General features: G+C 35.8%; 1 protein-coding gene across 1 annotated transcript; it reads right to left on the bottom strand.

The window, feature by feature from the left end:
* Positions 1–2,861: 2,861 nt before the first annotated feature.
* CASP8AP2 (caspase 8 associated protein 2) lies at positions 2,862–27,783 on the bottom strand. Its single transcript, XM_070733210.1, has 10 exons — positions 27,658–27,783; positions 23,780–23,858; positions 20,891–20,968; positions 19,029–19,126; positions 18,492–18,566; positions 17,952–18,067; positions 14,497–16,649; positions 7,480–10,657; positions 5,367–5,466; positions 2,862–4,300 (listed from the first exon to the last, which is right to left on the bottom strand). The coding sequence occupies exons 2-10, from the start codon at positions 23,829–23,831 to the stop codon at positions 4,244–4,246; spliced, it is 5,907 nt and encodes a 1,968-aa protein (XP_070589311.1). The 5' UTR covers positions 23,832–23,858; positions 27,658–27,783; the 3' UTR covers positions 2,862–4,243.
* Positions 27,784–27,982: the final 199 nt, after the last annotated feature.

The following is a 27,982-nucleotide window of genomic DNA, read 5'->3' as shown; positions in this document are numbered from 1 at the left end:
GTACTCATCCCCTTTTTACATGCCCTTGTCCAAAGAGAATTAGAGTCCTTGCTCAGCAATAAAACGCAGACACACAAGGAATGCTGATTCAGGAATTAGCAGTGCTGAGAAGCAAGGACACCCAGGACAATCTCAACAAAACATATGCCAAGACCCCTTCATTACAACAAGTAAACCATGGCATTCACCCCATTATCCTGATTTAACAAGTTTTAAACTCAAATGGTTTGCTATGCTAATTAAATGTATGTGTAACAATAAACTCAAAGACTCTAGACCTATCCCACCTCTCAAGGGACCCAACAACAAAGAATACCACGATGATTCATCCAAAGCCAACCTCCTCAACTCTTTCTTTGGCTCTGTCTTTGTTAACAGCAATGGCTCATCCCCCAATTTCATCAATCACACCTCAAACTCCCTCAATGACCTAACCCAAGTAGACTTCACTGAAGACCGAGTTGAAAAAGCATTACGTGACCTTAAACCTTCTCTATCAGTCGGACCAGATGGACTACGTGCTTACTTTCTAAAAAAGCTCTCTTCTGCCATAGCTGAACCACTAAGCATAATTTTCAAAAAATCCTTCAGAACCAGCACACTTCCTAAGTTATGGTCGAAAGCAATGGTCATCCCCATCTTCAAAAACAAAGAGACCCCTCTCTTGTCGATAACTACAGACCAATTTCACTATGCTGCGTCCCATGCAAAGTCATGGAATCAATTATAAGCAAATCAATTACTCTCCATCTAGAAACTAATAATTTGCTCTCTAACAAACAATTTGGTTTCAGAAAAAAACTATCCTGCAACCTGCAAAAATATATGGACAACTCATCTAGATCAAGGGAAATCTATAGATGCAATTTATATTGACTTCTGCAAAGCCTTTGATTCAGTGGTCCACAACAAACTATTCCTAAAACTCAAATCCTATGGCATCTCAGGATCCCTCCACAGCTGGATTACAGCATTCCTGTCAAATAGACAACAAGTGGTCAAAATAGGATGCACCATATCCACCCCCATCCCAGTTAAAAGCGGTGTTCCCCAAGGTAGTGTACTGGGACCAACACTCTTCATTCTCTACATAAATGACCTTTGTGATTACATCACAAGCAACTATGTACTCTTCGCTGACAATGTAAAACTCTTTAACACCACCGATAACACAACTACTCTCCAAAAAGACCTGAACTGTTTCTGAGTGGTGTAACACATGGCAACTCCAAATCTCAACTAGCAAATGCTCTGTCCTACACATTGGGAAAAAGAATCTGAACTCCAAATACGAATTGAATAATCAAATTATCACAGATAATCCCCACTCAGTTAAAGACCTCGGTATACTAATAACTAAAGATTTAAGTGCCAAAGCCCACTGCAACAACATAGCCAAGAAGGCTTCAAGAGTTGTAAACCTAATCCTACGTAGCTTCTGCTCTGGCAATCTCACACTACTTAGCAGAGCTTACAAAACTTTTGCCAGACCCATCCTCAAATACAACTCATCTGTTTGGAACCCATATTGCATCTCAGACATTAACACCCTTGAAGATGTCCAAAGATACTTCACCAGAAGAGCCCTTCACTCCTCCACTCGAAATAGAATACCCTATGAGACTAGACTTTCAATCCTGGGCCTAGAAAGCTTAGAACTAAGACGTCTTAAACAAGATCTAAGTATTTCCCACAAGATCATATACTGCAACGTCCTGCCCATCGGCGACTACTTCAGCTTCAACCACCACAACACAAGAGCACACAACAGATTTAAACTTAATATTAACCGCTCCAAACTTGACTGTAAAAAATATGACTTCAGTAACCGAGTTGTCGAAGTGTGGAACTCATTATCGGATTCCATAGTGTCATCCCCAAACCCCCAACACTTTACCCTTAGATTATCTATGGTTGACCTATCCAGATTCCTAAGAGGTCAGTAAGGGGTGAGTACGAGTGCACTAGAGTGCCTTCCGTTCCATCCTATTGCTCTCCTATACCTTTCTTCTATTCCTATATCTCTTCTTCTATTCTTTCATTGATATGTTCTATTACTATATCTTCTTTTCTATTCTTAGATATATTTTACTATGAGTATCTCCTCTATAACCTTCATCATGTATTTTACTATGTGTATATATATACCCACTAAAACCCTCATTGTGTATTGGACAAAATAAATAAATAAAATAAATAAATAAATCATAATTTGTGTCAGTCTACAAAGAGGGAGCTTATTCCATCCCCTCTTTGGCTTGTCTTTACCTCTAGAACCAATCAATAAACTATACTTCAATGAAATTGTGCTGACCTCTGGTTTATATAAAATAAAATGTTCTCCTTTGATTGTCAGCACTGTGGTTTCCACTCATGACATACAGCTGTGAAAACTGGAATTTTGGAAAAATTGGAACGAAGACAAATTAATGCATCTCAACTGTGAGGCTGGATGCAATTATTAAAGACTATTTTGGACCACAAGAATGAATAGTTCAATATCGGATGATAGTTCAATATCCATAAATCTAATTTCCATCTGTCCTGAACTGTACTGGAAGTGTTAATAACTAACATTTAAATTTTAATTAATATTTCATCACCAATATCAATATTAATAAAATCTATTAGCAATAGTACATGTAAATATTAAATATAAAGCAGGAGAAGTTCCAAGATGAGAAGGCAATCTTGAAGGAGATCACTTGTTAAATGAGGATGTTTTGATGTACTAATCTCCAATTTAACTTCACTGGATTATATTTGAGGTATTGAGCTTTGCAGTTTAGTATCAAGATTGTTTGCTATCAGGAAAGCAATGGCTAAATATAAGCAATTCAAAAAGATTATGAAATAGGGTATAAAATATTCCAAACCAACGTTTAATTAACATTAAACACATTCATTTTACAAGGGTTGAGATTCATATTACAGAATGCAGTAGTTAATGTATACAAAATAAAATTTGTTCTCTGTAATCAAAAATTTACAGGTAAAGAATTGTATTTGAACACAATATTTTACACAATATAGAATTTTGTACAGTACATTATTTACAAGAAATAATATATAAAACTTACAATTTACACACATGCACATCTTTACACTCCTCTCTCCCTCTTTCAAGCCAGTATGGCATATAATCAGTTTTAAACAATGAATTTTAATACTGACAAATTTTTGAAAAAATGAGCTATTTTGTGGGTGCTGCCTCTCATATTTTTCCATGCTGGAAATACCGGTAAAATAAAACCTTTGCCTTTCAAAATAAGGTCTTATCAGGATAGGAACATGGATCAATTTAACTGGATTATCATTAATTTGTATCTTAAGATCTTAATTAAAAATGGAATTAAATTGCAAATTGTACACTCAATTAAAAATACTTAGCATTTTTGCAGTTATAATTTAAAACAGTATTTTGTTAACTTGTGGCAAATCTATTTTAAAAGCGAGAGTTTGGTATGAAAAACAATGTTATATTAGTCTGTAAAATAATACAGCACTTTAAGCAGAGGAAACTCTTGTTAATACTTGTGTTTTATTTGTAAAATAAACAGTATACACTAGTTCCTCACAAATTCATATTAGAATTTGGAAAATATACCACAAACTTTAAAATTAATATTCTCCCTTAATGAAAGAGAAAAAAAGGGAAGTATATGCTCAACACTCCTTTTACGTTTTCTCATGATTATTGGAATCTTGTTTTGTGATAACAGACACTTCTTTTATTTCTGATCAACAAACTATAGTCAGATTGTTCAACTTGGAAGAATGACTCACTCATGTTTGATCTTTAGCACCTGAAGTGGATAGAAGTCATAGAAAATTCACAGCAGCTCAGGAGGTTCAAGCCACGTTACTTTCTTTTTCCTCTGTATTCTAAAACCTGCAGTAAGTGTTACAATTTGTTTACTGTATTTAACACAGGGGTGTCAAACTCGCAGCCCACATGAGTCACGAGCTGGCCCTGCCCCAGCCCAGTTTAGCAAAGGGGAAAAAAGTCCCGATATGTCACATGACACCGCTGTGAGTTTGACACCCCTGATTTTAAAAGTACCAGTTACTAACATAATAAAAAAAACAGGATTTTCCCAAAGGATCTATGAGAGTATCTGAAAAATTTAAATTGTGGGTGAAAAGATACAGAACAAATTGCTATTTGGACTTGGGAAGCAAGCACTCTTTTTTCACATGCGCACAGGACAAAGATGTGCATAGATTCCTTCATTTGTAACTATTAACTGCCAGTTGACATCTTGAATAGCTTCATTAACTGCTTGAATCTTTCTTCAACCTGTGGAGAGAAAATATAAAATCTAAACTTTAAAAGGATTTAGAGAGTAAGGATTCTTCCGAGGGAATTCCTGAGTATTTCAAGCCACCTTCTACCCTACATTTGTATGAACATGGAACCAGGTAGGTGAATCAGTTATAAGAATTATGAATTCTGAGTTTAATATATGTAAGGACATACAAATAACAGAATTCTGAATTCTGTTATTTGTATGTCCTTACTGGTTCTTGCTTTAGCAGGATTTTATTTTGTTATAGGGAAAGACAATTGTGATTAAAAACTCCCAAGTTTCTGTAATTCATTCATTCTCCTTGACTGAAGAGTGAGATATGTAGACCCACAGCATTTAGAATCAACTTCCACCAGCCATTCATCCTATTAACTATGCCATTATTACATAACGGTCCCACTAAAAGAAGTGTAGCACAACTCAAAATACTGCATATGTCTTGAAGACTAGAATAAATTCTCTATTTCCTTTATTTATTTTTTGCAAACAGAAAAAATAGCTGCTTCTTCAAGGATTTCTTTCCTAAGTTCCAGAACCCTAACATGAAATAAGTTAGTTTAACAGTTTTATCTTTGGCAGAGCACTGACTTTTGTCAAAACTGAAGTTGGTAATCCTATTGCTAAATTCTCTAATTTAGCAATAGGACTACCAACTTCAGTGATAATTAACACTGAAGTACACAGAATTTTTTCATGTGTTAATTATCACTTTTCTGGCTAATCTGTGGAGTTGGGAGTTGGTCTTAATTTTTGAAGTTTTTCTTTCAGGTGAAACATAGAAACATAGAAGACTGACGGCAGAAAAAGACCTCGTGATCCATCTAGTCTGCCCTTATACTATTTTCTGTATTTTATCTTGGGATGGATATATGTTTATCCCAGGCATGTTTAAATTCAGTTACTGTGGATTTATCAACCATGTCTGCTGGAAGTTTGTTCCAAGGATCTACTACTCTTTCAGTAAAATAATATTGTCATGAATGTGGCATACTCTATTAATTATACACAAACGAAGAGTGGAACCAACTAAATACAGATCCTTATGCAAACACATACCTGAGCTGGAGTTTTCTTTAACTGATCAGCAACAGAAGTGAAAGTTTTTCCTGAAGGTCCTTTCTTCTGACATTCCAATAGGATCAACCTGTCATCATTTCTATAACAAACATAGAAAGTGGATTTTTAGTCATTAATACTTATTTGACAATAACCCAATTACAATTATTTTGTCCATATTAAGGATTTAAAATAAAAACAAGATGTGGGATACATAGCCAAAGAAGCCCGAGTCCTTCCAAATTGGGTGGCATAGAAGTTGAATTAATTAATTAAATAATTAAATAAATAATTAAATAAACAAATAAAATTTGATTCTGAAAAGAAAATCTGGTCATTTTATCAGATAATGTATTCTCAGACAACTCAGAATAGTGACCACCATGATGAATGATGTTACTGTATTGCAGTATATTAATATAGTGAAATGACTGCTTTTGAGTTCAGGTTCCTTAATTTAAAAAGAAAAGGATTAGATATTTGATGGAAAATCAAATTCAGAAATAAATTTAGTGAAGAGTTAAGACAGTGGCCTCTGAGCAGAAACTGGCTACCAGATTTGATTCAATCATATACACAATAGAAAAGCTGTAACTAAGAAGAGGAAAAACATTTTCAATTACAATGTTTACAAAATATATGTCTACAGATTATATATTGTTATTATTTTATATCTGTCTTATGCTGTCAGGAGTCACCGTATATGAGATGGGTGGCTATATAAATGTGCTTAATAAATAATGTCTTTTCTTTATTTCACTAATGTCCCTGTTCCCATTCTGTTTCGCTTTCTCTCTTCAGGTATTTTCCTTTTACTATGCAACAATGTCCAGGCTACATAAGTAAAAATATTTCAATTCTGAAAGTGACCACTAATAACTTATTTTGCAATCAGAATTCTCAGAAGTTTCTACCATCCATTTATAGAACAATAATTTGTAGGACCTGTTTATGAAAGCAACCAGATACAGGTAATTCTTAACTTATGACCAGTCACTTATTCAAAGTTATGATGGACCTCAAAAATTGTGACTTATGGTCTGATTTTGAAATTCTGAAATCTGCTATCCCTCCAAATACCCCACAGGCACCTGACCACATTTTGGGCACTTGTGCAGCTGGCCCACATTTATGGGTTTTTGTGACTGCTATTTATGATGTTTTTACCGGAAACTGGCATTCACTTCATTTCCAGCAAAAACTACCCCATAGTGAACAATGAGTTCATTTCACAACCATGGTATTTGTTTCACAATGTCATGACTGCAAAAAAAAAAAAAGGTCGTAAAATTGGATCTGAGCACATGGTGACCAACTTATGGCCATTACACCTTATGACTGAAACTGTGGGCTCAATTATAGTCATAAATCAAGGACTATTTCTAACATCCCACCTTCAGGGAAAGTCATGCATGGTTGCTTATTTCCTCATGCATCTACGTTAATTTTGCTGAATGTAGAACCGATGGCTGGGGCCAAAAGATTCACAAAGTCCTATGTTCAAAGATCACAGTTTTTAACTTTTGTTGGACAAAGGATTTTTCATTTATTCATTTGGATGGTTTTAAAAAAAATCACCCCTTTGGCATTAATTTTCAATGTGACTTGATTCAAGAGGGTATTTTGAAGCACGAACCATAAATGTTGCAAATACTTTGCTGACTTGTTTTACCATGCTCAATTGCTGATATTTGCAGACAAAAACTAGCTATTATAGATACACACAATGCAATGTGCAAACTACAGAACCCTATCATTCAGATGAGGGAACAATTTTGTGCCATATGCTCAGAGTGGCTTCTAAATTCTCCTCTCTCAGCTTATGCTACAATTTTTATAGCAAGTCATGGGAGACTGCACACTTACTCTACCTCTGCCAGAACAAAGATGAAAGAAGTTGAGCTTGCAGCTAATGTTAGTGAGGCACTCATTGTTAAGAAATGCCATAATGTTTAATGAGATATACAACATGGCTACATTCTTATGCAGCATTCCGAAATCCTTTAATTAGAAATAAGAGCTCTAATGTCCATGTGTTAGAAAACAAAACATAATCTCAATCTATTGAACTTTTAATGCATTCAATACATTAGTCCATTTTCAGTATTCTTACCTTGTCCAAGAAATGACAACTTCTCCTTTCTTCTTAATGATATTTTTGGCACATAGATTTGATGGTGACATAGATGATGTTGAGGATAATAGATCTTTGTCTCTAGTTGATGCTGGCTTTGTACTAGATAAGCTTGTGGCTACAGAAGTTTTCTCTTTAGTGTTTTTGCCATGTCTGACTGTTTTTTTAAAATCCAATTCATTATTTTCCTTTCTTTGCTTTTTTGCACTGGATGCTTCTTGTGTTTCCTTTTTCCTTTTTTTGCCTTGTTTGCAATGTTTAATTGGACATCTTTGACCATCAATATCAAAAGTAGTATTTTTTTCAAAATTGCCATCTCCTGTAGACATGTCTGGCTGATTTACATTTTGTTCAACTTCCATCTTTGATGTATCAACTATTTCGCAGTCACTATCTGCTTTAGGTTTCTCTTGATTTTTACATAAACTTCTCACTTTATAATTTAAAGCAGACTGTTCTGTGGGATCTATTGGGTTCAGTTTACTTTCCATAGGAATCACATCAGTCAAGCCAATATGTGGATCAAAATGATTCTGAGATGGTAGCTGCTCCACAGGTAGAATTACTATTGACTTAATATTTTCTTGGAATGCTTTTATGGGGATGGTCTGAGGAAGCTTAAAAACCTCAAGTGCAGCTGCATTTTGATTTATTTTATTTGAGGATTCTTCCAAAGGCACTTCAGATATCCTTAGTTCTTCAGGAGGGTCTTGCAAGTCGGGCGGCTTTTCTAAGGCATCATCATTAAGCAGCGCCTGATTTGAAACAACTAAATGAGGGTTTTGTGTTCGGTTTGTATTACAAATTGGCCTCTGAACTTCAAGACTGATGTCACAAGATTGGGTTTTTTTATGAAGGAGGGACTCGATGGTATTAATAACATCACCAGGAGTATCAGGGTGGAGGTCTTGTTGACGTTCAGGAACTGAATTAACCGCAAGACAGACAGATGTCTCTTTCAAAGGCTCCAATAAGTGAGAAATCAGCTTTTTTGTAATACTGTTGTCCTTTCCCCCCCCAGAGTCAGTAGTATTTATAATTTCTTTAGATATTTCTATCTCTGTTGAAGGGATACTTGGGGGAGTTAAAGTAGCAAGATTTTCTTCATGTATTATTTCATCCTTCCCTTTTTCAATAACAGAGATTAATGGTTCATCTGGTATGACTGTCTGATCAGTGGGTGACATAGATGGTGTAGCACGTCTTATTTTAACAATAAAATGATCGTTTGATTTCTCCATTATTACTGCTTGCATTGGAAGGCTTGGACAATATTGAAATCCAGGGGCAGCAGGGATATTTGCCCATGATGAACAGCTTGATTTACTGCTTGAATTATCAGATTCCAAAGCTAAGTGGATGTCTTGCTCAGAAGCATCTTCCTCTTCTAGATGAGCATCTTCACTGAAGTGTGCATTTACAACATCTTCAGGAACTGACCCCAATACATCAGTTTTCAAGAAACTAAGATGAGCATCTGACTTCAAAGGAGAAGGAACAGTCAAAGATACTGCAAGGTCTTCCAAAAGAATAGAAGAAACCAGAGACTTTTGTTTTTCCAGAACACATACCTCACCTTTCTTCAAAGTAGGACTAGTAGGAATTTCAAACATGCAGTTTTCATCTAGAATATTTGGATCAATGGGCATTTCCAATCTAGATAAAAATGTCGAATCTCTTTCAGGTGAAACTATGGGCCATTTAATACCATCAAGTACTCTCGATTCTACTTGGCTTGATGTTGTTTCTTCAGTCTCATATGCAGTATTATTTCTACTGTTCAGATCTTCTGGTATTTGCTTTTCTGGCGTTCTGAATTCCCACTGATTGTCCTCAATTAAGTCAATGGTCTTCTCTGAAAGGCCAGAGCCTTGTAATAAACTTCTGAACATTTCACCCATTTGAGCATCATTAACTAAATTGAATGTTAGCCCAGACATTTGTTGTTCTGTGAGAAGTCCACAGCTGATATCAGATTTGTGAGGATCTGCAATCATATCCAATTCTTCCTTTTCATATTTTCCAGTTTTCAAAGCAGTATCCTCTGGGGAATTCTGCTTAAAACGTGCAACTTCAGGGAGAGATGGTCTTGTGCTATCTCTATGGGAATGTTTATATTGTATAACAATATTTTTGTGGTGAGCAGTTTTATTTATTTCCTGGCAATCTGTCTTAAACGGTTGGCTACTTACTACTGATTTTGGAAGGGCATGTTCTTCAGTTCTTTTCACTTTAGCATTTAAGCTTGGGTTTTTTGATTTCTGTCTATTAATTTTTTTATTGTCAAGGCATTTTGAGCTTCCTGTCTTTCTTCTACATTTACCATCATCATTCTCAGTTCCCAAACTTATTAAATTGCACAACTTTAGAAGGATTTTTTTAATTTTATCGAATAGATAATCAAGTTGTTCGTCCAGAAGTTTCCACAATTTTTTCTTCATATCTGGTTGTTGTTTCTCAAATAGATACTCTATTGCAGTATTTTTTTTAATCTGATTCAGTTCACATTCAATAACTTCACAGAGATTGACCTTTATGGCCTCATTTGATTTGCACATTTTAGAGAAGTCAATATGTTTTACTAAAGATGTAAAATTCAGAACTGATGAATCTATTATTTTATAAAACTGCTGAATTGGAAACTGTATCTTAAATTTCATATAGCTTTTTCGTACTTGTTTTCTTACAACTTTCAGCATCTGCATGAATTCATGTAAAGTAGAAGGTTCAGCAGTAAGGTGAACTATTTTTTCAAGACAACCAGTGCTCACATTTTTATTTTTCTTCATTTCCTTTGATAATATTATTGTTCCATCTTTAGGCTTTTCTTTACCTTTTCCTCCAGAAGCAATTTTTTCAGAAACCTCATTTGAAGATACAGATTTGACTTTGTAGTTGTATGTATTTTTAGATACATTAGATCTCTCAGGAGAAATTTTTCTTTTCAACTTTTTACTATTTTCAGATTTGTTTTCTATTTTGGGTTCATCATCAGCATCACTCACAATTTCTCCTTCTTCTAATTCATCTGGAGATATGTGTAGCTGAGTCTCTTCTAAGATTTTGTGATCACTGCAAAGGGGCTTTTGATTTTCTTTGTTGATTTCACTTGAATGGTTGCTCCTCACATAATCCACTGTACTATCTGGAGCAAAATCTACAACCAACAAAACAATTAGTAAGTAAAAAATATCATTCTAAAAAGGAAGTGCCAAAGCAAACTGTTTTACAGTATCATTCAATTACTGTTTATGTCACGAGTAAATATTTCCACTTATAATTGCTAATAATTTTGTATTTTAAAGAGGCAGCTTTCACAATACATGAGGTATGATTAATATAATAGATTGTCAAAAAGATTAATATACTGTACAAATTCCTACCCAACCATAAAGCTGAATGCATTACTGTCCTGATACATTTTCCCTTCACTGCATTTATTTTATAGAATTGTTAGGATAACAAACTTCAAGGGCAATTACAGATGCATTCTGAGCTTTTTGGAAGAAGAGCTGGGTGAAAATAAACTTAACTCCAAGAGGAATCAGAATTTTATGTGATTAGGAATAAAGTGTATATATGGATAGATAAGAAGAAGAAGTAAAAGTAAAACTTATGTGAGAACCGTACAAGTATGGTTATGACTTAAATATGATGTTCTACTTAGTTTATATATGAAGGGTTTTTTTATACAAGCTTAAACAAAATTTCTTCTTTTCATTTAAAGTAATACGTTGATTTAAAGTAGTAATAAGGTATTCTTTTTTGTGTATGGAAATTTGACTTCTAGAATAAGTGGTGAAATTGCAACCCCAATTTTATGTTAAATGTATGTTTGTCAGTTTTGTCTTTTTTATGAAAAATTAATAAAGTTTATTTAAAAAAAATAAAATAAACTTAACTCTGGAACTGAAAAAAAATGCTTTCATGAAAAATACTTCACACCAAATATTAGAAATGCAACATAGGCTACAGGCCTTTTAAGGATCACAGTCCTAAGAACCAATTTCTGACAAGTTTAAAATTGCACTCCACATTTTAACAAACTGTCACTAAAAATCTTAAGCAATAATATATACAATCTCTGTGAATCCAAAAGATCAACCTCAGAATATGAGGTCTAAAGTTAAACACTATGTTAAATTGATTTTCATTGTAACCATGCATACTTTGTTTACACAGAAATAAAATAAAGATACAGTGGTACCTCTACTTAAGAATGCCCCTACTTAAGAACTTTTCTAGATAAGAACCGGGTGTTCAATATCTTTTTGCCTCTTCTTAAGAACCATTTTCTACCTAAGAAACCAAACCTGGAAAAATTTCCCAGGAAATTTGAGAGCAGCACGATGGCCCGGCCAGTTTCCTGCCATTCCCCCTTTAATCCCGCCCATCTTGGGCTTTTCTGGGTTGCCAGAGGAGCGTTTCGGTGGCGCTTAAGGAGGCTTTGGCAGTCCAAAGCGAACGAAGCATTTTGTTTCCTCCCGAAGCATCTGGGCGCGGAAAGGCAAAAGGGGGCGCTTCGCCCTGGCCAAATCAACTCGGCATCAGTCAAACCTAGGAGTCACCACAGTGAAGGAAAGGTGTTGGCTACAAAGCAAGCGAGCAAGAGAAGAGGGGAGCCCTTCAGCATGGGAAGGAAGAGGAAGCAGGTAGCAGCAGCAGCTGCTCCCAAAGTAGCGGGAGGTTCCCCCCTCTTGCCCGCCTGGGTTTCTCGCTCTGGCACTTATGTGAGGCAGCCTCACACTGGGTTTATGCGAGGCACGTGCTCGTCCTCGCCGCCTCAGAGTCCCTCTTTTTTTTTTTAAGCCTTAAAGTTTTGGATTTTTTTGATTCCCCTCACCTCACCTTCTTAATAAGAACATAAGAAGAGCCATGCTAAATCAGGCCAAAGCCCATCGAGTCCAGCATTCTGTGTCACACAGTGGCCCACCAATTGTCCTTGGAGATCTTGAGCAGAAAGAGAAGGCAAGACCCTCCCTTTCCCGACCCCCAACAAATGGTATTCAAGGGAATCCTGCCTGCCTCAACCAACATAGATTCTTCCTTCAGCAGCGACTGTCCTTCTCCTCTTCCTCCTCCTCCCACCCAAATTCCAAGCTTTTATTTCTTTCCTAATGGGTTTGCACGTATTATTTGCTTTTACATTGATTACTATGGGAGAAATTGCTTCTACTTACAAACTTTTCTACTTAAGAACCTGGTCACAGAACGAATTAGGTTCTTAAGTAGAAGTACCACTGTATGTCAATTTTGCCCTTAAAATATAGGCACCCAAGCATTAGCATGGTTGTAAAAATCTTTGGCTGCAAAATAGAATAGAAGAGAATAGAAATCTTTATTGGCCAAGTGTGATTGGACACACAAGGAATTTCTGTTTGGTGCATATGCTCTCAGTGTAAATAAAAGAAAATATACATTTGTCAAGAATCATGAGGTACAATACTTAATTATTGTCATAAGGGACAAATAAGCAATCAGGAAACAATCAATATTAATAAAAAATCTTAAAGATACAAGCAACAAGTTACAGTCATAGTCATTAGTGGGAGGAGATGGGTGACAGGAATAATGAGAAAAAATTAGTAGCAATAGTAGTCCAGACTTTGAGATACAGGGGAAAAAATATTGCTTTTATCTGGTGATCATACAGATTTATATTTACTAAGTCTGGACTACTATTGCTACTAATAGTCAACCAGATTTCTCCTGACCAAATATGAGCTACTGGTGCCTTCTCTGTGGTGGCCCCGATCCTTTGAAATCAGCTCCCCCCAGAGATCAGAATTGCCCCCACCCTCCTTGCCTTTCGTAAGCTCGTCAAAACTCACCTCTGTCGTCATGCATGGGGGAATTGAGATATTCATTCCCCCCAGGCCTATACAATTTATGCATGGTATATTTGTGTGTATGTTTGGTTTTTAATAAGGGGTTTTAGTTATTTTAAATATTAGATTTGTTATATGTTGTTTTATTACTGTTGTTAGCCACCCCAAGTCTACGGAGAGGGGCCGCAAACAAATCTAATAAATAAATAAATGGTAAACGTACTGTATAGAAATGTACTACAATACCTGCCATCTAACTTGAAATCAGAGTCCAATTATACTGAAGTGTCTGCAATTCAATTATTCTGGAAATCAGATTTAGAATTAAAACAATATCCTTAGGCTCAATATATGTTATTGCAGTTAGGGCACTATTTATTAACTCTCAGACCCAGTATTTTCTAATAGCCATTCATTAAGGCTTCTGAAATAAAAAAATTGAAACTAGCATTTCCCCACTAATGGAAAATGTTGCATAAACTGGATAATTTATTATCAAAGTAATTGAACATACATTAAAGGAAATGTGACTTTCCCCCCACTTCAGCTAAACTGCTTTTTTAATAAGATGTATCTAAAAATAAACAAACCTTTGTAATTAGCTTTTGAAAAATTAAAAAAGCCATGTCAGGGTATAATATATATATCTATTGTAGGAGAATTATTGATAACTATTCTAATTTCCTGACCAAGCTTTTGAAAAATTGGAAACCAAATTATTTATCCTTGTGAATGACTTTCTCCTATGTGCCTCACAGCTTAATACAAACATGTTAGTTATTTCACCCCTGGATCACCAAAATAGATTTTGAACAAATCCTAAAACATCAGTATTGCAAATCAGAGTAAAATTATAATTGGAAATCTATTGGAGGCTTGACCAAATTATATTATGCAGGTTTGGGCTAAACTGACTTGACTGGATGAGGAACTATTATATTAGGCAGTGGGGAAGAAAGGAAGTACAATACTCAAACTCAGGGCTCATGTCCAAACTTCCAATCAGCAGGAAGTAAAGAGAAGGAGCAATGAGACTGCTACTGCTGTACCTTGTAATCTACTATGAACTTTTTTGGTTTTGGAATAAAGATATTTCTTCCAAAGGTATCCAATCCAGCCAGAAAAGGACATTTTTGTAACAAGTACAACAAAAATATAATAAATATACCTGTATTATAATTTGTCACTTTGCAAGAGGTTTCCATTCTGCAGGTTTTACCCAAGGGTCGTATCGGACTGTTAAGAGGACTGATTACATTTGGGATATACCTCATGTGATTGAGATCAATGCTCAGTATTGAATTATCATCATCAACTGAAACTGGATTTGGGTCTCTTGTCTGAGACACAGCATTTAATCCTTTATTGCATAATGATTCCATTTGGCTTCCATGCTTGGGAGAGTTTGGATTCAAATCTTCAGCTTTGGCGTCAGTTATTGGACTATTTGCACACAGTATATTACCATCGTCTGTACTAGTCTTGGGAAGAGGTGGGCGTTCATTTTCAGAATACCCCAAGATCTTTTTATCTGCACAATTACTGGATTCTTCTTTTGTCACGGTGGAGTCTGAATCACTCCCATTAACTTCATCTATTACTCTAAATGTATCAAAATCTATAGAATTCCCAGTCTCAAGGTCATGGAAAGAATTTAACAGTGTCTCTGGATTCATGGGATTTGCTGGGCTAGGTGCCACATGTGGTTCCTCAGAATCTTGCATCTCAGTCTCAGTCAGCAGAAGGTGTTTCTCATTACCAACAATTTCATTCTGTAGTGTCACATTTTGTGGAAATGCTTTACATGGTTTACTATCCAAAATTTCTGCTGGAGTCTCATCCTGATTTATTTTGATATCAGAAGTAGATGTTGTTTTTTCTGATTTAGTTTTAAAGGGACCATTATGGATTGGTCCCAATGTCATTTTTGCTTCACTAGTGGTATTAATTGGTTCATTTGGAACCAACATTATTTCCTGATTTGGAACTTCCATCTCAGCTTCGCTAGTAGTCTCTGCTACTATTTTGGATTTGTCTGCTTGTTTTTTAGCAGGAGAGAGAGTTAAGTTCAGCTTCTGCATGAAGCTCAATTTTAAGTCTTTGCTTTTTGATTGTTCTTCATTCATTTCCACCTTAACGGGCACAGGCTCGTCCGCAGCCTCAACTACCATGGCAATGTCTTTTGTTGGAAAAGGTTTCTTTTTCTCTCTTTTTGCACTGTCTTTTAGTTTAATGTTTTCCTTTACTGCCTTTGGGGGAGTTTCTTTAGAATTTCTTCTTTCAGTTTGAGAACGTCTGCTTTCTCTAGAACTAGGATTGTCTCTTCTGCTTTTCCTTTTTGCTTCCGTTCGATATTTGTCCGATTTCGAATGAGTGCGTTCAAGGTCACCTTTTCTGCTCTCTTTCTTTGAGTTGCTGAGTTTTCGCTCTCTATTAGAACTGTGTGGCAGTGACAATTTTCCTCCTTGGAGCCCAGGATCATCTGTTCCTTTAGTTTTCCTGCAATCATTACGTTTTATCTTGTCTTCTAGGTAACCTTTACTCAATTCTTTAGGATTTCTGACAAGTGTATTATTTTCAGGGGTAATAATAGCTTTACTAGCTCTTTGTTGTTCTACATATTTATCATGTTCTCTGTTTTTTTGTCTACTACTGCTTTCTTCTTTGTTCTCTTTTTTAAAGTCCTTCTGGTTTATGATTTGTAATTTTTCAAGCCTATCTTCTTTAATGTGTTCAGTTTTAAGCATTAATTTATCCTTAGGAACTGATTGTTTTTCCTTACAAGAGATATTGTCAGTTTTATTTCCTGCACACCAACTGCTGTTAATCTTTAAATCCTTTCTATCTTTCCACTCTCCATTTCTGACTAGGTTTTCTGGGTTAACTTGTGACTTTCCATGAGTATCCAATATGCAATCTACAATTCTTCCAACATTTCTCTCTGTTTTTGTTGTGTGTCTGCAAGCATTATCCTTACTATAATGTTCATTATTTTTTATCTCCCTTTTCTCCTTTTCTTTATCACAGGTGCTATCAACTTTTGACAACTTTGTTGTAACGCTGCCTTTATGTAGCTGCTCAGGATGCGATCGAGATATATAAGAAGTCTCTTTTTTTTCCAAATGAACTTTCTTATTTCCTCTATCCCAAGATGGACTGTTATGAGATAAATCTCTGGGCATGTCCTCTTTATTTTTAGAATCTGTTTTTGAATTATTTTCTGTGGAAAAATCATTGGATTTATTTTTTTGTTTTGATCCTTCAACATTCCTTGCATATATTTTACTGTAGGTGTTGTGATGAACTGGAGCTTCTATTAACCTGTTAATAAAAACACTATTTTAATATGATATATTATACAACTATTCAAAATTAGAGTACAATAGAAGATTAGACTGACAAAAAGGCAATGTATACTCAAGCACAATCAATAAAAATATGACATGTTTACAAATAATTCTTTTAAAAAGAATATTTTAATTTTGATATTACTGAGATCATTATATCAATGATATTGATATAGTTTTAGTATAGAATAATTACATTTACATTTCATTTTATAACAATTACGAAGACCAGGTATCAGATTTAATAGTTATTACCAGTTATTACCCACATTTGAATCATCAAAAATGCTGAACTGTATAATATGTAAACATGTAGGCCAGTACATGTATCTCATTAACTCTTCCTTCCATGCAACGGGAAACACAAACCAAGGAACGGCATTATGTTGAAAATTGGGACATGTATCGTGAACATAAACCTAGGAAAGCAATCCATTTCTTTTATTGATTAATCACTTGAGGAATTAAGGAGCCATGGTGGTGCTATGGTGAGAATGCAGTGTTGCTGGCTAAGTCTATTGACTGCCAGGAGTTTGATCCTATTCGGGTCAAGCTATACCATCCTTCAGAAGTTGGTAAAATGAGGACCAGATTTTGGGGGCAATATGCTGGCATTGTAAATGGCTTAGAGAGGGCTGTAAAGCACTGTGAAGGGTTACATAAGTCTAAGCGCTATTGCTAATGGTTGAAGATAATAAAAACTTCAAAAAAAATATTGATATTTTAAATAATGGTGAATGAAACCCAAACTTAATTATATATTTAAAGCAGAAATGAAGAAATAAAAACCTGATGCTAGTTATGATTTAGGTTGCCTTAGTAAGTAGCAGCAATTAACCTTTTTGTGTGACTGTGGAAAGTATGAAGAACACAGCTTGGATACTTGGATGAAGGATTTTCAAGGCATATGACAGTTATAAGCTAAGCTGGAAAGCAATTAAAAAAAAAGAAATGCCAAGCAACAGAAAACTGCTGCATTGATGACAAGCCTGTAACCATATGTCACTAGAAGTCACGTTATACTTCTACAATTAATTTATTTCCATGGGTTTTCCCTGCATAAAATTAAGTTTGGTTTTTACCCTAAAAAATTATCATGAAATATCAATACGTGAATGCTAATAGAATATATTTGTCTTTAAGACAGCAAACCTTCACCTGGGATTGTAAATATTTGCATGGAAAGAACGCTTCTATTTTAAGTTAAGGTTTCTTTTCTTTATTTTTTTCATCATTAAAATCTTTCAAAAACAATGTCTAAGTTAACTTACAGTACCTTCGCTGCAGATTACTGATTTCTTCATCCTTGCGGTTTATTTCCACTCTAGCTGTTTTGATAAGTGCTGAAATATTTTTTTTAAGGGACAGATTTTCACTTTGTAGAAGAGAGTTCTAAGTCAGAAAGAACACATAGACATTTAACATATTATAAACAAGAAATTGAATATATGAACAAAAATATGATTAAGTTTAAGAAATGGGCATTTAAATTTATTACATTTCCAACTGTAATAAGCTAAAAAATATGTTATATTCAAAACATATTTAATGTAATGTTTCATACTTAAGTGCATAAAGAATTGCATATTTAGCAATTAATCTTACTGATACTTTCCCGAAAATAAATATCACTGACCAGAACATGTTAACATGTCTAAGATTAGGTTACTTTTCAAGGGTAACTGCTTTATAATAACTATGAAATTATTACTACTATTTTCAAAAATACAAGCACTTTTATGCATTAATCTCTTCCCTTTACACTTTCTGCTACTTGTATGTAAGTCCTGGATCCTAATACTTATTGATTTATCACCTGTTCTTGGATTTCCTGAAGCTTCTTCATCAACTCTTGAAGTTGTTGCTTACATTTCTCATGTTCAACCTGCAACTGTCAAGACAAAGATTTCCTCATTTATATTAAAACACATACTTTGGAATGTGTTTTACTAATAGTTTTACTAAATCATACAAATATTTTTTTGAGTTATAAGGAAGTATTTTCATCCCCTACTAAATAAATACATATTAAATATATATCCCATTTCATTTTAACTGCAACATGGATAAACTAAACTATCTGTAAAACAAAAGAAATCAAACTCGTTACAATGATTAATTTATACTTCAGTTTTTGATAACAATAAATTTCATTAATAAATTACAAATGAAGCTCCTTCTCCTAAGAATCCAAACTGCAACTCCCTTTTAATTGCATAAAGTAAATTTTAAAATTAGGTAATTTTGAAATTTAATGATACTTTCAGTTACTGTATACATATAAGTATAAGCACAACTATAACTAAATGTTATTAGTTATTTCCCGGATGTGCTATCAATGTAAAGTACATACTTCATTGAAAGTGGCTTCTTTGGCTGTTTCTTCTTCAATCAGGATTTCATCGAATAGGTTTAAACTACTTTTGATGGGCACTTTTGAAGCACAATTGCCTAAAGCAAGAGAAATGAAAAGGTGATTTTACTTTTTTAAAAAAGAATCCTTTGTTTTGTTTTAAAGACTACCAGACTTTATTAAACTGGTAGCAATGTTTAGCCAGTGCACTCTGGAAATCATATGAGAAGCTTCACACCTTCAATTGTATGGCTCCACACTCCTGTTCAGTCCCAGCCCTACATCGCAACCTCAACAAAATTGGCTGCTATCATCTACAACACTCCAAATGTTGTAGTTGCTTCATGAAAGCCTCGGGAATATAAAGGACAGTGATACATCATCACTGACGCTGCGTAGTATCATAAAACCTAACAGAGTCATTACCTCTATTCAGTTTCATAAATTACTCCTTGTATTTTGTAGGTATAGCAAGCAAGTATACAAAATACCCCACACCTCCAAAATCTATTTTGCACATGAAACTAGGTGGCATAGTTTCAGAATCCTGGCTTTAGCCAAAGTTTTAGAAACTGTTTTAACAAAAATGTAACAAAACTGTATTGTTATGATATGCTATTTTTTCTCTAAATGCTTTTGTGGAAAAGATGTGTTTTAAATGCCATTCTGAGTATTAATAGGAAAGTAGCAATCATTACTTCAGGCATTAAAGTGGGTGGGGCCATAACAGAAATGTCTAAACACCCAATTTATCCATTTCCTAAAGAGTAGAAGTTTTCAACCTATCTTGTCAGCTGATTCCTTCTGTATGTAGACAATCTCAAAGGCAATCAGGAGTCAAAGTCTATAAGGCTTTACAAGTGGTAAGCACTTTGATTACACCTGGAAAGAGACTAGTAATCAACTTAGCTATTATTATTGAGATGTGCTGCATCTCTGGTTTCTTTTTATAGTTGAGTAAATTGCCAGTGACTAATCTCTGCCTAGGCAACATCTAATTCTAAGTGAATGTATGATTTTATCTAAAAGAATACTTATCAAATTATCACAATGATCTATTGAGAGTGTTTCCACTTTAAGATTCCCCCAAAGATTCTGGTCACTTTAAATAGTATCACTGAAAGACATTTCATGGATGCAGTATGAAAAATTTAACAACGTTCCATTGATTTTACTGTCAGGGTACACAGCCTAATCTGGGCTCATATCTATATTTTATAATATTTGCACTTTGTTTTTCACTACTATCTTGCCTCTTTGCTTCATGTTCTGGAACTTATCACTAAAGCAGTAATAACAGGGTGTGATAATCCTATGTACTACTTTTACTGCATCTGTATATCAGAGGCCTGATGAAACTGCCTGATTCTTTTAGCCCCTTCTAAAAATCAAACAGATTCCTAAAACAGTGGGGTAGACTACCTAAGTCTCTCTCTAATACAGAAGTTGGTGGTGCCATAAATGTCAGTTTTCTGAAAGTAACACATTAGTATAAGGACCCACTAGTAATGTCTCCCTTACCACATCACATTTAACATACACTTAAATACGAGATTCATGTGTTGCCCATCCATCTTCATTCCATGAGGAGGACTTATGATTTGGCAGAAATTCAAAGTTGTCTTGACAGGAATGAATTCTAAGCTAAGAAACACTCAAGAAAGGTTGAAAATTTCTAGCAATAACAGCCTGGAGAAGTCAACTATTAAATTAGAACTGATATCAAGCTTATGAAACCTTGTTTCACCAGGTTTCACCATTTTTACTAAGCTTGTCTGGGTTTGAGGAGAGAAAACATCGGTATCATCCAATTAAATTGAATAAAATAAAAAAGAAACTTCATGACAAGACAAATTACATACTAGGAACAACTGGAGCACTGTCTAAGCCATCATAAATATCCACAGAACTCTCGTCGCCATCTCCTCCTTCATAAGAAACTGTAAATAGAAAAATACCCATAAAAGATATCAGCTATTCATGTATTACAGTAACTGTAATACAATATATAAAGGTTGTTTTACAAATATTAAATCTACTGTACAATAAAAAAAACCATTTTACCTAACCTATCATTAGTTTGGAGAGGTTGTATCCAAACATACTGAAACAGAAACTGGTTTGCTTCACTCTCTTTATTCATTTCATATTGTATGGGACTGAGATGGGTTTCTCCCTGTTTGGACTGGTTTACCCAAACCAGTGACATCATGATGACATTATGAATTTTTTCCGAAGCCGAATTTCCGACACTGCGCATGTGTCGCCATCTTGGGGTCTTTTGGGAGGGGTACTATGCGCGCATGTGCACCCACGCAGCACAGGAGGAAGTAAACCGACAGTGAGATAGATTAGAACCCATCCCTGGTACGTGGCTTTATTATGTTTTTGTTACTATGATTTTACTGCTGTTTTGAATGCTACTGTGAATCATTATGGCTTATTTAATCAGAAGAGGTTCAGGAATATGATTAATAATTAAATTCCTGATAAGTTCAATTCTCTTATTGGCACCAATTTAAAAGGGAATATAAGAGACATAACAAAAAGAAGCTTTGTAGACTTTAAAGCAGTGTTTCCCAACCTTGGCAACTTGAAGAGATCTGGACTTCAACTCCCAGAATTCCCCAGCCAGCATTCGCTGGCTGGGGAGTTCTGGGAGTTGAAGTCCAGATCTCTTCAAGTTGCCAAGGTTGATAAACACTGTTTTAAACTATGCATTTTCCTTATTATTAACCCCAATGAAAGACATATTTCTCAGATTCCTCCTGACTGCAAGCTTCAAAACCCAGAAATTCACATTTGACATTTATTTTCTTCTACAAAATAAAATATACAAATATTTATTTATTGGCATACAAATCCAATAAATAAATATTTGTATATTTTATCTTGTAGAATAAAATAACTGTCAAACGTGAATTTCTGGGTTTTGAAGCATGCAGTCGTGAGGAATCTGAGAATTTGACAGGTCCCTTAATCAAAACATTGTACAGGTGCTTTCCAAATTCAAAGTTAATAAACGAATGACAAGAAATCTATTACAAGGTAATAGGTAGCGGAAAATAAAAAGGATTTAAACCCAGGGTTAATATAAATATGCCCTCATATCTGGAATTTACAGTAGTTGCTCTTTATTATTTTTTATCTGCAATAGTAGCTATTTATTTGCCCAAGCCCCATGTTTAACTCTTTACTGCTAACTCCTGAGTACAAGTATGAATTCTGAAAAGCACCATTTGACTGGCATCTCTATTCAAACTACATCTTTAGCAGCTTGATTTTAAAAATTAAAATGTACATTAATATACCGTATTTTTGGAGTATAAGACACACCTTTTTCCTCCCTAAAGGCTGATAATTTGAGTGCGTTTTATACACTGAATGTAGCTTCCCCCTCCCCCCAAAATCCCCAGCCCTAACTAGCTGCTAACGATCTTCCCAGCTCTTAACTTGCAGGCTCTTTCATTGTTTCTCCCTGCCAAGAATGTTTTCCAAGCCCTAAGACTTTCCAGGGTTTTTTCATTGCTCTAAATTTCTCTGAATAAGTTTCTTTCCAGCCCTAACAAGGTGTTAACAATGTTCCCAGCTCTTACTTTGCAAGCTCTTTCGTTGTTACTCTCCGCGAAGAATGTTTTCCAAGCCCTAAGTCTTTGCAGGGTTTTTTCCATTGCTCTACTTGTTCCGAATGTTTCTTTCCAGGTGATAATGATGTTCCCAGCTCTTACTGGCTTGCAAGCTCTTTCACTATTACTCTCTCCAAATAAAATTTTTTTGAAGCCCTAACCAGGGGATAAAATAATGTAATGGCTAAGGGCGTTAGCCAGATGAATACCTGGTAAGCAGATTCTTTTCCCTATTTTCCTCCCCAAAAACTAAGGTGCATCTTATACTCGGTGTGTCTTATACTCCAAAAATACGGTAGTTTTCCTTATGATGGTTGCTTATCAAACTATTTGAAGCTATGATAGACTTCCCAAAAGCTGCTTACGAACCAGTTTGAGATTCCAACATCCACCCCATCACATCACAGCATTTTTGGTCTCAGCAACTGGCTCATATTTGCAATCTTTTGCAGTGACCTAGTCATGTGACAATTTATTTTTTCCAGAAGCTGGTATTACTTCTGATTTTTTTGGGGGGGGAAAGTCCAATAGCAAACGATGGGTTGCTTAATGAACGCCATAAAATAGGGTTGGGATCAAGTAATGATCTGCTTCACCACTGTTACAACTTATAACCATTATTGTAGGAGTCAATTACAGTAGTAACTAAAGGATTACCTATAATTGGTCAAATATTATTGTGTCATAAATGAAGTGACATTAGCTACATAACATAACACCACATTTCAGAAATTTTAATGTCTGCCTTCTATCCATTTAACTGACAGTTAAATAGCCTATTTCTATCAGTTAGGAGAATTACTAGAATGATATCAATCATTATTTCTATCATTGTAATCAAGAGGAGGTTGTATATTCATCAGCACAATTTCTATTTTGAAATAAAAAATATTAAAATAACATTGTAGAACTGATCAGCAAACTACTTTTTCTTGGCCTCTTTCAAAAATGCATGAAGGGAAGTTATGATTGGAAGGAATAGCTCCTGACAGAGACATACACAAGAATCTACCTAAATAGAACTTAATGAAACATGTTATATGGCTTTTTCTATTTTCTATACAACACCATAGTTAGAGCAATTTTCTAATGTCTCCAAAAAGTAAAATAATCAGATTTACTTACGGCAACGTAGATTAGAAAGTGTCATTCCATCCTCATCGTCCTCTGTTCCCATTATAATTACTTCCTAAGTATACCCCATCTAAGTTGGATAGAAAAAAATTAGGACATCAGTCTAAACAAGATAAACATTTTATATCAGACAGAGAAAGCCTGACCCAGCATGAAAGAGATAATGCATACACATATCTCGATCCCACACTATAACAGCTGTGTGAGGGGAAGACTTTCATCTCCTTTCCATGAATCTTGATTTTTCAGAAAATGCCACTTGGCAACATCAATCTGTCTGGTTTTTTCTCAGATTTATAAAGGAGGAATAATTTGCTAGCAATTCAACCATTAGAGAATTGTAGAATAAAAACTTGCTTTGGCCATCATATCAAAGCCAGGTTCAGTGCTGGAAACCAAAAAATAAAATAAAAAATGAAGTATCTCTTTAAACTGGAAGAGATCAAACCACTTCCAGGGCAATTGATTCCACAATTGGAACCATACCTAGTTTTCCCATCATGAGTTTTTCTTAACTTTTAACTGAATTCTGTCTTGTTATTTGGAACCATTATTCTATAGTTGGTAGAGAATATATCATGTCATAGCATTTCTGTCTGACTCCAATTTGCTGTGTACTATAATTTTCTGTAGATATCCTTTCTCAAAACAAAAGTGTCCAATTTTTTTCAGTCTCTCCTCATATGATTTAGTTTCCCTCAGTTATATTTATTTTCTATCCCTGCATCTGTTCTATTTATCTGAAATGTTTAATGATATGACATCCAGAATTGAAAACAACATTCAATCAATGAAAAACAGAGGGAAACAATAATTTCCGGTGATTCAGGAACTGTTTTTCTATTGGAGGTTGCCTTAAACTTCAACTTTTGCTTTTTTGACAGCAATGTCACACAGCTTATATTCATATGATTAGGGGCTACACGTAACCTGCAATCTGTCTATCCTTTCATATGAAAGACAACTACAGAGGCCCACTGGTTTGACTTTGGACTTTCTTAGCTAAACTTATCAATATTTTCCGGACTATATGACACACCTTTTTCCCTCCTAAAAGAGGGTGGAAAAGTCAGTGCATCTTATACGCCTTCCCTGCATTCTGCAGGCCTCCAAAAATCTCTGCACACCCCATTTTTGCAAACAAACCGGTAAAAAATAGGCCATTTTTCACAAAAATAAGGCAATTTTAGCCTTTTCCCAGCCCTTAGGAGGACTCTGCAATTTTTCCCAAACCCTGTTGCCATTTTTCATAAAAACTGGTGGGAAATGGCTCAGTTTTTGCACAGATGATTTGGAAGGCCTGCAGAGTGCTCCTGGGGGCTGGGCAAAGGCAAAAATGCCCCAATTTTTGCTAAAAATGGGGCATGCAGGGAATTTGGGAGGCTTGCAGAATGCTCCTGGGGGCTGGGGAGGACAAAAACTTTTTTTCTTTCTTACTTCTTTGAAATCTTGGTGCGTCTTACACAGCGGTATGTCTTATAGTCCCACAAATATGGTAGTTCTCACAGGACTGTTATGGAAAAAAATGGAAGAACATAGCAATATGTATGTCCTGCTGAATTCCTGAAATCCTGAAGGGAAAGGGGGGACATGATTGAAACATTTAAATAAGTTAAAGAGTTAAATGAGGTTCAGGGGAGAAGTGTTTTTAATAGGAAAATGAACAGAATAAAAAGGGGGCACAATCTGAGTTAGTTGGGAGAAAGATTAGAAGTAACGTTAGAAAATATTATTTTACTGAAAGAGTAGTATATGCTTGGAACAAACTTCCAGCAGACATGGTTGGTAAATCTTAAACATGCCTGGGATAAACATATATCCATCCTAAGATAAAATATAGGAAATAGTATAAGGGCAGACTAGATGGACTATGGGGTCTTTTTCTGCTGTCAATCTTCTATGTTTCTATGAACAAAAGATGGGATATAAATCTAAAAATATTTTTTTATTTAATTTTTTTTTTTAAATCAAATCTTTTCATAAAAGTTTTTCAACTGTAGTCTTGGACTAGGACCATTTAGTCCCAGGTTCTAGTCTACCATTAGCCCCAAAAGCACATTGGGTAACTTTGGTTCTGTCTTTATCAACCTACCCTACGTTGGTGTTAAAAAATAGGAGAAAGCACTGTGTGGCTTTGAGCTCCTGAATGAAAATGTACAGTAATCAATATCTAATATGCAAGTAACATTAGCTAGATAAGTAAGACTAGATAAAATTCTGATTCATCAGTGTAAGAGGTGGGGAGGAAACGCAGTCATAAGAACATCAAAATGCCTTTATTCTCTGCTTGAAAGAACAAATCATAACAAAGATGTTCTCACCCCCTCCCCACAAATCCTTTCTAATATCCACCCATCACACTTAATTTGCGAGAGATGTCAAGAAAAGCACTTTCCCAAAAGCTGCAGTCTGACAGCTGTGAAGTTTCTCCCCAGTCAAATGGCACAGCACTCTGTACATTTCTACAGAGAACCTAGAACTTTTTTGCCTATGGAGATTCTCAATCATCCAGGTCCAGGGTAGACAAGCTAGCATGATTATCTCAGAAATTCTGGGAGTTGAACTCCACAAGTCATAAAAGAGCCAACTTTGCCTATGCATGATCCAGGTCATAGTTATTATCTCAAAGGTGATTCCCCCCCTCTTCAAAATGCAGCTTATTTTTCTTTGAAGACATCTAGACTTCTCATATAAGAAGCTTCTTCAGTTCTGAACTGAGCGGAACCGAAGCTTTTCTTGGAGAAGGGAAACGTCTTCAAGGAAAAAACAAACTCATATCTGTCTTTGGGGGAGGGCAAAAAAAAGCACTTTTGGGACTAGGATTAAATCTGAAATAAATAAATAAACGGTATCAGAAACAGAATGAAGCGGGGTGGAGTCTTGAAAGGCTGGTTGTTTCCTGGAAGTGAAGCAGAGGCAGCTCTGTTGTCAAATTGTTCCCCAAGCCGACAATACAACAAAACTGGTATCAGTATATGGTGGATCATATATGAGTCTATGGAGAGGGGCAGCATACAAATCTAATTAATTAATTAATTAATTAATTAATTAATTAATTAATCAATCAATAAATCATATCCAATTTGACATTATGGATAAGAGGATGACTTCAGCCAATGAAACTGATCTGCGGGAACTGATGGGACAATGGGACAAGGTAAGAGGATAAGGTAAGAGGATATATGGTCAGTAGAACTCGAGACCAAGCTATAAGGAATAAATTGGAATCACTTTATAATATGTAAATAGATATATTGCTCTTGAGTTAAAATCGTATATACAAAATATGCACCCATTTTGGTGGAGGGGTGCGGATGTTGTCTGGTGGGGGGCACTAATCACTGAGCACTTATTATATGTTGTGTGTGTGTTTTATATTAAAAAATCAATAGAAATATATATATTTTAATAATATGAAAAGTGAAAGAAAGGAAAACCGGAAGAAAGAGAAGATGGATGGGCCCGATCGGCGTGCCTATTTTCCGCAAGGACCGTGAAGGGTTTTTGTTTACGCCGCGCAAAAAGCGGGCCCCCATTCAAGTCTGACCAAGGCTCAAAACCCCATTTTGTCACTTCAGAAATCCCCCCCCCTTCTTCCTCGGCCAGGCCCAGGGTTGACCGGCCCTAGCGGACCGGAAAGCGGGGCGAAGCGTGGATCTGCGCAAGCTGGTGCCTTCCGGATGCCGGGTGCGCAAGCTGGTGCCTTCCGGATGCCTCCGAACACCCGACAGGCGAGCATATTGATGGAAGGCGAAAGCGGACGATCCGAGCAGGAGATCGGAAGGTTCAGAAGCAGCACTGCCAGCCCGCCACGGCTCCCCCCAACGACAACCCCCCCCCCAAATCAAGCCTCGATCCCCCTCACGAACCGGAGTGAATCGGCGAGTCCTGCCGTTCCTTTCCGAGCCTCAACGGGCGTAGCGGAGACGACCTCCCACCACCGCCGCCCTCAAAACCGCCGGGACTTCATCTTCTCCCCTTTCTCGGGCCAAACCGGCGGGGAGGGGGAATAGGTGGGGCCAGGAAAACGTACCCAATCACATAAGACGCTGGACCGCGTACTCTGGCGTAACGTCACCAGGCCCGCCTCCGCCAGGAAAAGATTTGGCGCCAAAAAGCGTCAAGTCTCATCTTAAGCCCGCCTGGTGTACGTTTGGACTGGACAGTATTGTTGAAACGAGCTGTATACATTAT

This window comes from Erythrolamprus reginae, chromosome 1 (genome assembly GCF_031021105.1).
Source record: "Erythrolamprus reginae isolate rEryReg1 chromosome 1, rEryReg1.hap1, whole genome shotgun sequence".
Classification (NCBI taxonomy): Eukaryota; Metazoa; Chordata; class Lepidosauria; order Squamata; family Dipsadidae; genus Erythrolamprus; species Erythrolamprus reginae.
Note: the sequence above shows the minus strand (reverse complement) of the source record. Positions and strands in the feature narration are given on the sequence as shown.